At 40.6% G+C, this 14,929-nt stretch overlaps 1 protein-coding gene across 1 annotated transcript in view; it reads right to left on the bottom strand.

Moving 5' to 3' along the window:
* The window catches only part of LOC150082097 (uncharacterized), a 79,053-nt gene extending 64,751 nt beyond the window's left edge, over window positions 1–14,302 (bottom strand). Inside the window, exon 1 of the mRNA XM_090380429.1 lies at window positions 14,130–14,302. Within this exon, the coding sequence (XP_090236555.1) occupies window positions 14,130–14,302 (173 nt within the window). The remainder of the gene's footprint in view (window positions 1–14,129) is intronic.
* Between the last annotated feature and the right edge of the window lie 627 nt (window positions 14,303–14,929).

Here is a 14,929-nt window from a genome sequence, read left to right as displayed (position 1 = left end):
GTGGCAATAAATCCCATTCTTCCACCAGCGCAGACTTTCGCTCACCAAGTTGGCTGTCGGCGTGCAATGTGACACCCAAGGGTGTACCACACATGTTCGATCAGATTTAAATCTGATGATCATGCTGGCAACGGCAGTCTTTGGATATCTTCAGTTTCAAAACTTCGTTCCCGACGTAACTGCACTACTCTCATCATCCGCCAGAAAATGGTTTTCACCCTCACTGTTTACCTCCTACATACTAACTGGGCATGGTTCGCTTAACGCAAAACTCTACCAATTCAGACTTTCCAATACAGTCTCCTGTCGATATGGGCTACCGGAAGATTCTCCTCACGTACTTTTTGAATGTTCCATTTACGAGGATCTAAGATCGGCTCTTAAGGCAATAGTACCCAACCTGTGTCCCGGAGGTGAGAAGATACTCATTTCTGTCAACAATTTTCAGGCCCTTCAAACCTTCTGCAATGCTGCTTTTAATCGCAGGAAGGCTCTCAACCTCAATGTTAATTCAAGAAATTAAACTGAAAACATCATAAAACAACTGTGCGCTGCCTCCTCGTCCTGATGACGTCATATACAAAATTGTTGTGGTTTTCAAGAACACGCAAAGATTTTAACAAATGCTGCACTTCTCTGACTCATCCTTTATCAAGACTCTCTTCAACTAAACCTCTGCTCAGTGATACCATAAATCGACCACAGACTTCTGACACCACTCCAGATTAACAGAATTATATCTAGAATTTGCTCCTGCCGATCATGATTGAATGACATTACTACTTCTGTTTGACAATACATCTTTTTCTCTTAGTGGACCACTTTGGGCAGCACTGCATAAAGACGTGGGCAAGAAATGGATAAAGATTTAATTTATTTTTATTATTTTTTTATTTTTATTTTATATATATATATATATTTTTTTTTTTTTTTTTTTCATTTTTTTTTTCATTTTTTAAAATTTTTTTTCTTATATATATATATATATATATATATATATATATATATATATATATATATCTGATAATTAAAATAAATATGATATTTAAAATAAAAACATCAGCCAGTAGTACGGCAATAATGCAGAGCGAAACAAAACGCAAAATAATATAAAATAAACAAACAGGGAAGGGAAAGTAGAAATAATAAGTCTTATTATTTCTACTTTCCCTTCCCTGTTTGTTTATTTTATATTATTTTGCGTTTTGTTTCGCTCTGCATTATTGCCGTACTACTGGCTGATGTTTTTATTTTAAATATCATATTTATTTTAATTATCAGATATAATTAGGCATCATGTGGAGGATGTGCATTTGCTGCCTCTAATGATAGCTACATAGCCATATCTATTTATTTTTATTACTTTTGCCTAATTTTTACCTCACATAATATATATATATATATATATATATATATAATTTTTTTTATTATTATTTTTACTTTATGCTATACTCATCTTTATTTCTTCGTCTTCTGCTGTCCTGTCTCCTGGGAATGGGTGTGTGTGCGCGTGTGCGTGTGTGTGCGTGCGCGCGCGCGCATGCGCTGTTGCCGGCTTGCTGGCACGGGGTTCTTTTGAATGGCTCCAGACCCTCTTTGGACATTCAGTACGTGACTGTTGAGGTTGGCCATGGTTCCTGCGCAGTTGTGGCCTACCTCCCCGTGGTGTAGACGGACACTGGGCAGACTTTCCAGGTGATCGCCTGCCTGGTGACAAAACGGCCAGAAACAACACAACAACAACACACACACACACACTACACGAACATAACGTTACACACATTTCTGGCCTGTTACAGTGCTCTGTAACCATCACAGTGTACAAAGACGGGGTTGAACTTTCGTTCAGGTGCCGTCCTACATAAGATACTATACATGTCTACATCTTCAGTTTCAAGATATTCCTCCACATTGGGATCTATGTGCAGTGGTGTTGTTGTGCAAGAAAAGAAAATCTGGGCCAACCGTACCGCTAAAAAGTAGCACATAGGGTTTGAGGATCTGTTATCGGTACCTCTGCGTAGTTACAATACCCCTATCAAAAACATGAAGAGGGATGCTGCCGTTGATCATTATTCTACTTCACAAGAGAACACAGCCTTCACCGTAAGTGTCTCTTTCTCTGATGTTGGAGGGATGGTACCGCATTCTTTGTTGTCTCCCTGGGAAAACATTAACATACCCGCCATCCACGTGTCAGAATAAGTTTTAAGTTACTCGTTTGTGTTAAAGCATATCAAAATAAACAGCACATAGGTCGAGGCAGTGAACTTAGCAACTTCCAAAATGGAGTCAAGGGATGCCCTATTAGCAATTAATCTGTTCGTGCCAGTGTCGCAAAATTGTAACACCCAAAAATATCGCACTGCTACTACAACAGAGAAATGCTCTGGTAGACCGCAGAAACTAACGGAAAAAGACCAGAAGGCGCTCAGAAGAACAGATATCCTCAGTTATCGAACACTCTCAATCAGATGGTCGGAACACTACAGACCACAGAAAATCATATGTACAAAACTGCACTGCAGACGTTTTGGCTTGTCTTTCACAAAAAATCATTCATTGGTCCCTGGAACCTTGAAAAGCTGTGATGTGACGTCACAGTCTGGGGCAGTTTTTTTTATTATTTTTTTTTTTTTTTTGGTAGTTGTTGACGCATCGGCTTCTGTGGCCATAATGCACCTCCCAAGGTTTTTGCAGTACTTTGATCCAAGCCCGAGGCGGGATTCGAACCCGCGACCTTTGGGTTGCTAGGCAGGCACTTTATCCACCCGGCTGGCCCGGTCGGCGTCTGGGGCAGTGTCTCGTGGTTTGCGACTATTGGAACTATTGATGATGGTTCCTCGCAAAGGAATTTTCTGAGATACATTGACATTTTGGGAAATTCGACTATTGCTAAACTGGGGCAGCAGTATAGCCCTTTTCTGTTTCATCAAAATAATGTACCACGTCATATTACTGCATAGCCTACAGTGACCTGGTTCGAGGGCATGGGCGTAAAAAAAGTTTTATTGACCAGAGCCCAGATCTTAATTCCACTGGACACCTTTGAGATGAACCGGAACGTTAGCTTCGAGCCAGACCAACAAGTCAGCAATCAGTAGCTGAATTGACCGCTGTGTTGAAAGAGGGACCAAAATACCGCCTTTCTGTTGGCAAAACAGAAATTGGTTCGAAGTCTACCAACGAGTGTGTAGCTAACGCCAAAAAGTTGGCTGTTGTAGCAGTAGGGTTTTAGGAGCATCAACGACTAAGGCCATATTGTTCCATATTACTGTCTGTAAATTGCATGTTCTGTGGTCGATTTTCTGTATGCTGAACGAAAAACCCGAGTTGCCGGGAGAGCAAACCATGCTACCCTCGCCTGAGACCCACTAATTTAGCCACGCTGTGAAAAATACCCAAAAAATTCTTCACGTCATCGACGGGACTCGACCTCAGGTTTTTCCATCCGATGTGGGGAGGACGGCGATTCTACCAACTGTGCTACACACGAGGCCAAAGGTTGGCCAATATGCTATTAAATATTACAACAAGAAAAATTCATTGGAGTACGCATACAGATGTCCGGTCACTATATATTGTACATCTATACTATGTTCATTACGTAGCACAGAGCAGAACGGAGAGTAAAATAACGAGTTGTAGTTAAACTAGGTTTAATGTTAAATACATACGATAAACAGAATATGTAGATACATAATGTAACCAGTAATACAAAAGCTTTCGGGCTTTATGTTGTCTTTCATCAGTTAACCGTTGGATTGAAAGTTTTCGGAACGTAGAATTAAGAGCGTGCGATGGCAGTCATGCACAGTGAACTGCGTGATGCAACAACTAACTGTTGGAAGTTGAAGTCTGCGGTTGTGACATATGGTAACGTTGTCACCGTTTGTCAATCATGAGAATGGTTGCTTCAATAATAGGATGAACAGACATCCTCTGTTTCTGTTGACGGAAGTATAAGAGCACGTGATGTGCAGTGACTCCAACCAGGCTTGGCGACGGTAATGGCGGGACCGATCGACAACCATGACATCGCAGCGTGGGTCAATGTCGTGTCGGGTTGACCAAAAGTGCTCAGCAATGGCCGAGTGTTCTATGTTCGCTAAGCGAATATATCTCTTTCGTGTTCTGAAATACGTTTTCCGAGTCTTCTGCCAGTTTCCCCGACGTAGCAGCTAGGCAGTCACGGCAAGAAATGCGGTAGATTAGGCCACTCTGTAGCAAGGTGGGAATTGGTGTTTCACTCTGGAGACGAGGGATCGTAGTTTCCTGCCTGGGAGTTAGTACGCACTTTATCCCATGAGATTTCAGGATCCTATAAATCTGATGTGAAAAGTTTGGAATAAAGGTGCTCGCGGCACTAGATAGGTCGCACCTATCTAGGGTACTGGTGGGATAGCCACATCTGGTAAGATCTGTCTTGACCCTAACAATCTCGGTGCATCTCTCATCTGCAGAACTAGAGTGGGTCCAGGCGCGAGTCAACAAGGACCTCGCAGTTCCGAGAAGATGGCTGCGCGTGTGTGCTGACTGTTAGTTGGTAAATTGGCCAGCACACATTGGCTTACGATAGACTGTTCTCAGGCGTGTGCCCTCACGTCGGACTAGGGTGTCCAGGTATAGTAGGGTATTGCCCGACTAGTTCGATCGTGAATTTTATGAAAGGTGATAGAGAGTTAAGGTAGTCTAAGAGTCGGTCGCCCGAATCTCTGGGAATAACTACAAACACATGATCTACGTAGCGACACCAAAAGGTAATGTGATCTGGTATACTCGTAAATGCACGACCCTCTAATTCTTCCATTGAGATGTACGTCTATCACAGATTTAAAAGCTAAAATTTATTCCACTAATACCTAAAATCATAGACACATTTTGCATATCAGTCAAGAGGTTTCGCGACTAGAAGAGTGGTTATAGCTATAACTGTTCGAGATCCCAGAAAGCTCAGATTTTCATTCCGTAAATACAAAAAACTAAACATTTTCAAGTTCGGGTTACGGATCAAGTAGCTCACACATTTCGTAAAATTAAGAAATAAAAATTATGTACGAAGATGTCTACAGCATATGGAACCCCGGATTTTCATTCAGTAAGCATACAAACCGACCATATAATATAATACACAATATAGTGATAAAGCATCATGGCCTTAATTGCCTTAGCAAAAAATCAAACAACCAAGAATTTCGTTTTTTTTTTTTATGGGAGACTAAACATGAAAAATTGTTGCAATATAGTATTCTCGTACAACGGATAGGCAGAGGGTTGAGAAGCCTTAAGAAACTTGCTTACACTGAATTTTAATTCCATAGGTTGCAATTTTCAAGAAATATATATGAGGATAAAGGCTTCCACAGAAAAGAAGCTTAAAGGAGAAATAGGGACGTTAGATTGGCGAGTGTGCAATTAAAAAGTGTACTGATATTGGTTCGATGACTCATGTTCTAACTAGTTTGAAAAAAAAAAAAAAAAAAAAAAAGAGAGTATACATAATAATTCAAAATAGTGTCCATGGAAATAGCGGTAGAAAATGCTTGCAGCAGAAAATGAATGTCAGTTTGACAGTCAATGAAGCAAGATTGTGAGAGAGGGTTGGGTTGTTCAGAACTTCAGTTTTCTCCGAGAGCAACAAAAGAACAAGCGTCCGCATATGATGTCTGTAAACTGCACATTTTCTATGGAGGTTTCTAGGTGTGCAAAACCCACACCAAACAACAGAGTGGGATGGTGTGGAGATCTCGGACAACGCAGCAGTATAATCCGGTTGGAAAGTACGGCTGAGTTGCCGGGATGTCTGAGATCAGATGCTGCAGTGAGGGTCTACTCCCGTAGTGTATACTCTGCGGAGTTCTGCACATAGTGTGAGTACTGATGTGTATTGTTCGAAAATTCGTGATGCCTTCCGTTCCCTTCATTCCTCATTGACTGATTAGGGCACTAGCCGGGTCACACAGTTTTATAGCGCTTTTTTGTACACATCACACACCATGTGATCTCTTTGATTTACAGATATTTGCATAAATAGTTGCTTATAGCCTAAACCTCCATGGTCCTAATAAACTGACAGAGTAGTGTACATCAAAATGAATGAATCGAGGCTTGTATTAGAAGACAGAGAGAAAGAGAGAGAAAGGGAAAAAAAAGAAAAAAAGAAAGAAATGAAGTATTTTTGCTATAAAGTGTATAGAGCTCTCATATCCAGAACTGGCAATCCTCACAAGTTTCCGAGATATTGTGCTCCTCCGACTGCGTCTTCCTGTCTCAATAGAGAGGTGCCATTTGAAGTAGTGCAATACCGAGGCAACTCGTTTTGCTTACCGGGCGTGCTCTGTGTGAGAGATCTAGTCCATTACAGTTCTTTCTAAACGCAAACCCTGATTTGTAAGAACTGAAAAATAAAAACGTTGTCCAACTATCATTCATAGACCAGAGTGATGCAGTGCACCTGGAGCACTGTGTGATACGGAGTGACTAAGGGAGCACAAAGCAGTGATCGATGAACAGAATGGTGGAAAGGTGTTCGGCAGGTAACACATCATTAATGTAAAGAGAACGAAATTAAGTTCTTGGGCAGGAGATCCTTTTAAATGGGGGACATTATAAAAAAGGACAAAATATATTAGGCTTATGAGACATTTTTTGGGACCACACAATTTGAACTTTTTATGCCGCGTAAAAGGAACAGTTCTACAAGACTCGGATAATAAGAGACAGTGTGAACATCTACTGAGTGAACGCCCCCCCCCCCCCTCGCCATTTCCTAGGATCTCAATTAATAATCTGAATCTTCATGTTGTTCTACCTTCACATTTCATCGGATGTAATCCATTTCGTTTTAAGACTGTTTTTATGTAATCTTTAAAATATTTAATATAAGTTAATATTTAATAATTTGATAACTAATACTATTTCATTCGCAGTTCGGGTATTACGTATCAATTACTACATTATTAACGTTTTCAGATATATTATGTACTAAAATTAAAAGTTTTTATGTAATTTTATGACGGTTAAAATATCTTGAATTAGCTATCGTTTTCTTCAGTTTCCATAGTTTTCTATACTTCAGGAAAAATTCATTTCAAAGAGATCTTCAGCGGAGCAGAAATCACGTATAGAAACCAGGTCCACTAGCTCTCGGTGTTTGCGGAACTTCTGTAAACACACTGCAGATATAATTTTGTTTCTGCAGGCAAAGAGATTTTTTATTCAAATGCGGTAGGAAATGCCCTCTGTTTCCTTGTAAATAACTCGGAAAAGGAAGTGGGTTAAAAATGTCAATAATAAGTTCCTTTGTCCGTTAAAAACAACATGTTTTCCTGATTGAATATGAGAAAAATTTCTCTCATGGTTGTCGATTACAGACAATGGCATATTTTTTTCGTGATGTGGCTGGTTTATTCTAAACAAATAAAAATGGTGAACAGGCAGAGGAAATTGGCAAAGAAATAGAAATCATGGAATAGGAAATATGAATGCCATAGCATGAATGGATGACTTAAATGAATAACACAGGAACAAAAGAAGTAAATAATACTATCGGAATTCTGATTCTTGTTTCGATAAATTGTAATGCCATATCTACTCGAAATAAGCTTATGATCTTTGATTTTGTTGATCAGAAAGGATTATGCACGTTGCATGTGACCAAGTTCATTCTTTATTTTTGCTAAGGACTACACGGCTACAAAGAAACAGCTAGTAAGTTTTTTAATAAGAAACGCTGCTTTAAAGACAGGGGGCGGGTACTCGTGCAAAAAAAAATAATTTGCAAAATAAGTGATATGGAATGCGGCCATATCAAAAGATACTAGCTTAAGAAGGAAATGGCCTAAGAATTGGGGGAAGGGAGAAATTTCATTCTTATTCAACGATTTATGAGACTTTTTTGCCAATATTTTTTTTATCTGCTAATATACAAAGCTAGTTCGGTCTGAAACCGCAAAGGTAGATACCAATAAAGCCGTACGCCAAGAAGGTTAGTACAATCTACAGTCCCAGCCAAAGGAAGTTCATTCGAACAAGGAAGCCTAGCGAATAAATTATACATTTGTACAAGAAAAAATATGGCGTCAGAATTAATCTTTTTTCCAAAATGATTTTTTAAAAATTATTTCCAAAAATGAGTTGGAAAATGATGTTATTTTCAACTGGGAACTAACCCAAGTTCCATTTACTGATAGTCCGATTCCTGTAACAGGTTCCAGAACACAGAACAGTTCAGAATCAATGTTTATTTTATTGAATATTTCACTGATATATGCGAAACAGCTGGTTAGACGGTCTAGGGTGTATGAGGTGGCTTTGTCCATTATTTGTATGAGGTGGCTTTGTCCATTATTTGTATGAGGTGGCTTTGTCCATTAGGTTCTTGTTTTCTCGCTGGTCTCTTGCATTTCAAGCGTTTGCACTTGAGGTGCATTCATTTGTCGAGTTAGTAATTCAGCTAAAACTTGCATATTATTTTTTTCATAATAATGTGTTTCCATGGTTGCTGGAGATGATGTTGAGTCAACTCTTAGGATCGAACACTGTAATCCAAACATTGTTTGGATGTAAGTTTTAGGTGCAGAAGATCACATTATATATATGTGCCAAGTGCAAAGGGAGTTATGCATCCTGTTGCCATGGGCTGTTCTGCTGTCCAAATGGCAGCACAGGCAGCACAGCTCTTGGTTCCAGTGGTCTTGAATTGCTGAAAGGATGTAAGCCCTTCCCAAGTAAAAACAATATCTTTACAGGAAGAAACTTTTTTACTTCTAAGGAATGTTAAGGAATCACACTGCTGTAAAATAAGCGATATGATGATCTCAGACATGCGTTTCTTAGAAAAGCCACCGAGATTAAAGAGGGGAAAGGCTTCAAGAAAGAATGATAAGCATTCAGTTGTAATTAAAAAGGTCGCTTATGAGTGTGTCAAACCGTTGGGAACGTCAATGAGTGCGTCACTGAATTTCGGGAAGATTTAGTTGTATTGGAGAAGTGCTAATATCTTTCCAATCCACAAAGGTGGTACTAAAGAGGAGATAGGTAACCATAGGTCAGTCAGTTTGACTTCTGTGGTAGGGAAGATCACGGAGTCAATAATTAATACGCTATTCAGAGCCACCTCGGTATCTTGAGTAGATTGTAGTATGGGTTCGTTAAGGGGAATTCAAATCTCGTCAATCTGGTAAATTACTATGATGCAATCATTAAACATTTGGATGCAGGTAACAATTTTGACAATATAAATCTAGACGTTAGTAAAACTTTTGATGTGATCCCTCATGGAAAGTTGCTACTATAAACTGGAAGAAGTGTTACTGGTAAAATCCTAAGTACGACTGCAGGCTCGCTAAAAGACAGGAGACGGAGGGTTGTCACAAATGGTCTGTCTTTAGGGTGGACCAGAATAACAAGTGGGGTCCCAGGCATAGATAATGCCTGGTTTGCCACTTACTGATCGACCGTTGTACTGCTTCCTCTCGGATCGCCCATTCTGTTATCTCCTTGGTTTGTCCTTGGTTTTTTCCGTTCTAACTCTATCCAGGGGCATGGCCATTATGGCTAACTTTGCTGCATCACAAGTTGCCCCAGAACTCCTCGAGCTCTTTCTGGTTTTCTTTGTCTTCTTTCTCCTCTTGTCCAATTTTCCTGTAGGAGGCTCTCTGGTTTTCATAAAATATGTTGTTGTTTGTTTTCCTCTGGCCATTCTCCCTGTAACGGCGAAGTCTCTTGCTGAGTGCCAGGAGTTTCTACTTAGGGCGTTAAGATATTCTTCGATCCTCTGATTATAGGTCTCGTGTTCGCTGCGGGTGTTGTCTTTCTTGAGAACGGTTTTTACTTTTCTGATCAGTTTCTTACTTCTGTTACCACGATGGTACTAGGTCAGTTGGTCTATCTTCATTCTTATCTCTTCTAACTGCTACTATAACCTTCTTTCTCAGGCATGTGGCTCCTTGTCTTTCCGTTTTGTGTTCTGTTGGTCAGTGTAACGGAAGAGAAAACCGCTGATTTCTCTTCCGTTACCCTGGTGACTGTTACAGCGGCACAGTGAATGGTCGTGCGGATAGCGTTTATTGTTACTTCGTTGTTGTTTAGGTAACCCGGTATTATCAGCTGATTGAGGTGGTCTGTGACTTTCCACAGGATTCTGCTGTCTCTCTGCTTCGGTATGGTGTGGGTCTTTGTGGGTCCATGCCCTCGAATTCTGCTAAGGCCTTTTTCCACTCTTCTATTCTGCATATTACGATCTCGTCTGTTTCCACTTTGGCTGCTCTGAGTTCTTGTACGTGGTGTTCCTCCTCTAGTTCTGGTCCGGTTGTGTTTGTATTCTTTGTTCTTTGTAGTTAGTCGCTCACATCCTGCTTGATATTTTCCAAGACTGCAGGAGCTATAGGTTCTTCGTGACGATGGTCCGTCTCTAGTCTGCTATTCCCTGTTCAGGAACCTTAACATTCAGAAACTGTTCCAACCACTCGGTGGGTAGCCCTTTGTTACGTTGGTCTCTAGCTTCGTTACTTCGTAGTATGCTCACATGATTAACATATTCATTTCGATCCTCCACTTCATGCGTTGGCTTCTTCTTCTTCCTTCCTAGGTGGTAAATAGCGCAACTGCACAAAGTATTCAAAGTATTTTATTATTTTCTGCGGGCTCCAGGGTTTCCCCTATCCGCCGCTGAAGAGTAACTGTACATGATTTACAATTTGTGGTTTTACAAAACATCTTGATCCAGCATCTTCACAGGAATGATTACAAGCATACTGTATAACCTTAACACTTGCAACTAAGTTATTACAATTTGTTGAAGGCACCAATTTCTATATTAACCTTCACAACTTATACAACTATACAGATAGTTAGGACCTACCAGTTCGGTTACAATGAGGTCCGATATATATCTTACAATTTATACAATTTATGATTTACAATTTATACAATGTAAGATTTATGTACAATTACAATTTATGTACCTTTTTACAAGCCGAAGTCCCAGGACACCGTCCACCCAACAGTGATCCTGGCACATCGACTAATATATTCTGAACGCTAATATTGCCTTCCGGCAATAAATACAAATACATTTCCTCATCAGAGGTTTTGTATCAATACGATTAATACCAAGGAGGCAACTATATACAGTGGTAGTACACTTATTACATAATTATTCTCAGCCGGCAAGTCCTTTCCTTCTGCGGAAAGCCTTGTCTGCAAAATTAGCCAGTGCCTGATAATTTTCTTTACATTCTAAAAACTTGGTGAAGTTATTTACATCGTAAACTTCGGTCAATGCCTGAAGTTCAAATCGAATGTCTACATAATATCGACATTCTAAGATTATACAAAGGGTACTAGGAATGTTTTGCAATATGACACAACAATGAATCACAGGAAGCTGCTTGTTGCTGCTTGTTGAGACATGGTCATACGTGCATAGTAGCCGCCGCGCCAAGTCGATGGGCTCAGTTATTCATTAGTAGTGAGAGTGTAAAGTGCTTGCGATGGCATCGTGGTCACGAAATGAGATAAGGACAGTTTTGCGGTATAATTTCGTGCGTGGTTTAACCATAGACCAGTGCTTAGAAGAAATGACTCTTGCACAAGATGATGATTGTCCACATCGTACAACGATATTCAAGTGGTATAGAGAATTCCAAAGGGGAAATTTCACTCTGGAGGATTCTGAGAGGCCAGGAAGGCCACGAACGTCAGTTACGGAGGAAAACGTTACTGCTGTGAGGAAAATGCTTGACGAAAACAGGCGAGTGACCTACCAACAGATAGAGGATACTTTGGGCCTAAATGCACCAGCAATTCGTTCGATTCTGCAAGATCATTTGCACGTGAAGAAACTTTGTTCTCTCTGGGTGCCGCATCAACTGACTGAAGAGCAGATGACACGACGTGTGACTTGGTGCCGGGAGATGTTAAAAAAGTTTGATAAGGGATAATCTCGGTATGTGAACAATATCGTGACAGGTGACGAGACTTGGCTGTACTATTACGATCTGCCTACCAAGGCTCAAAACAAAGTTTGGGTCTTTGATGATGACGACACACCCATAATTGTCAGAAAATCCCGATCTGTAAAGAAGAAAATGATAGCTGTATTTTTCAAATTGAGTGGAATTGTGGAACGTGTCGTTTTGGACACGCAGAAGACAGTCACAGCTAAGTGGTATACTGAACAATGCCTGCCTAAAGTCATTGGATCTATGAAGAACCTGCGGCCAAAGTCAAGAATGGACACCTGGTACCTCCATCACGATAATGCACCAGTCACCGCGCCAAAGCCTGCACCGAATATTTGACCACGACAGGACTGAAACTTCTGGAGCACCCTCCCTACAGACCAGACCTTGCTCCCTGCAACTTTGCACTGTTCCCGCATGTGAAAATGAAGCTAAAAGGGAGGCGGTTTTCCAGTGATGAGGACCTTCTACGGGCTTGGGACACCGAGTGTGCTTTACTCCCTAGTGAAACATGGCAGAACTGGTTTAAAGATTGCTTTCGGAGGATGGAGAGGTGTATTGAATGTAGAGGAAATTACTTTGAAAAAATTAAATAAACAAAGCTGTATTGCAAAACGTTCCTAGTACCCTTTGTATGTTGGACTGTCTCCTCTGAGCAACATTTACAAAGAGGAGACGCAGCCAAACCCAAAGAAAATAACTTGGAGTTTAGGCTGCCATGCCCGGATAGAAGGAAAGTTAGGTGAAGACCTGGGTTAAACTAGGGCCAATGTTTTTTGTCAAATTCGGAAACTTGAGGTATAAAAAGGGTAGTAATTCTTCCAGTGTTGGCATTAGTCCATTCGTTTTGCCATTCCTGGAGGAACTGGTTTCTTAATCTAGTGTTGTCTTCTTTCACTGGCAGAAAACTGGTTGAACTGTGCCACAATACCCTTCCTTCTACAATACTGAAAGTAATTGTACAGCACTTCGTATTTAATTGGTAGTTTGCCGTTGATTACCTGTAGTGCCGACGTTGAAATTGTGCGACAAGCTCTTGAAGTTGCAATCAGGAAGAAGCGCTGGGCTTGAGTCAAGATTTTTTCCACCATGACTCTGCGTATACTGGGGCCCCAAGCGCCCGCAGCATAACAGACAATAGGAATAAATATACATTTGTAGTACAACTTGAGAGTGGAGGGTTTCAGACCCCAAGAACCTTTGGTAATTCTGATTATTTTGCCTGTCAAAGTCTTGATTTTGCTTAGTACGTATTTAGCATGGGTAATGAATTGAAGTTTGTTATCTAACATAATTCCTAGGTATTTGTACGAGTTAACTAATTTTATTGATTGTTCTTTAATCTTAATACATGGAGGTCTATTTGGGTCTAATTTTCCTTTGAGAAGAATTTGTTTTGTTTTGGGAACAGAAATAGTTAATTTATGTGTACTACACCACTCATCTAGGTCTGATAGGACTTCATTAGCACGGATTTCAAGTTGTAGTCTGGAGTTTCCAGAAACAAGGATAATTAAATCGTCTGCGTAAGCTATCTTAGTAGTGCAATTATGTTCGGTAGCCAGCCACCCATCAAGGACCACGTTCCAGCATACTGGTCCGAGAACTGATCCTTGAGGGCAACCGCGAGTCACAGGTCTCGTAACAGAGCAGGATCCACTGGAGACCACAAGTGAGCGATTTTGGAAATAATCCGTGATGAGACGATAAATAGCCACGGAAACCCCGGCCTTTCGGAACCTCTCCAGGACACTTTTCCACCAAACAGTGTCAAAGGCCCCTTTGAAGTCCACAAGGAGGCCGAGGACATACTTTTCATTGGAGGCTGAGACGTTATTAATAACTAGGTTAATGGCATCCACTGTAGACATCCCAGCAGTGAAGCCAAACTGATATTTGTAATTTAGGTTTCTTTCTCTATAGTGCTTTTGGAATCTCGCTACAATCAACTTCTCTAATATTTTTCCGAAGACCGGAAGTAGAGCGATTGGGCGGTATGAATTTGCCTGATTTGCTGTTTTGTTGGGATTCTTAATGAATAATTTAAGATTTGCTTTTTTCCAAGGAGAGGGGAAGGATCCCCATTGTAGGCAGGCATTAAAGAGGTTCATCATCAGTTGGGGACAGGTGCTCCAGATTCTTTTAATTATGGTAACGTCTAACAGGTCCAGTCCAGGGCATTTGCCATCACGCAAAGTCGCAACAGCAAGACCTACTTCGTGTCTGTCAAAATCATCTTCGTGGCTTTGGCCTACGTAGGAAAGATGTTCTAAACGAATGCCTGTTTGTACCGGACTTTCTGATACAGTTTCATCCAAAATTGTTTCAAAATTCATCCAAAATTGTTTCCATAGTCTCGGCCCATGTCAGAGTTTCGGAGTTATCGGGTCTAAGTACTGAGGAGAATATTTCCCCCGGATGAATTTTGTCTAGAGTCAGCTTGTAGATCAAGCCCCAGGGCTCCTGGTCCATAGTTTGTTTAACTAAGCGTTCCCAAGCGGAGCGTTTTTCTTTGTAAATATTGTTGAAATATGTCCTTCTTGCGTTTTTGTATATTTCATTCAAGCGGTTTATCTCGTCTTCAGGTCTACCATCTCTCCTAGCTCTCTGAACATCTCGTCTTGCGCTCTTTGTATGATTCCTTAGAGTAGAAAGGTTCTGGGACCACCAAGGAACCGAATTTTGCCTTCTCTGTTTCTTCTTAATCGTCTCGTCGCATATTTCGGTGATGATTGCCATCAATTCTTTTAGATGCTGGTCCAAAGTAAGGTCTGTCAGATTTGTCAGTTTTTCCTCCGTAAATTTTTCCTTAAGTAGTTTTTCAAAAGGATTCCAATTGATTTGTCGAGTTTTGTACTGGGGAAGTCATGAGTTCCTCTCAAAGCTGCTGCGTTTTCATTAGATATTATGTCAAAGGTTATTACATTGTGGTCGCTTACCGACCAAGAGGAGTGAACAGTCCA

Source organism: Mastigoproctus giganteus, chromosome 8 (genome assembly GCF_048544385.1).
Source record: "Mastigoproctus giganteus isolate SK-2022 chromosome 8, ASM4854438v1, whole genome shotgun sequence".
NCBI classification, from domain to species: domain Eukaryota; kingdom Metazoa; phylum Arthropoda; class Arachnida; order Uropygi; family Thelyphonidae; genus Mastigoproctus; species Mastigoproctus giganteus.
This window is presented reverse-complemented; position numbering and strand designations above follow the sequence as displayed.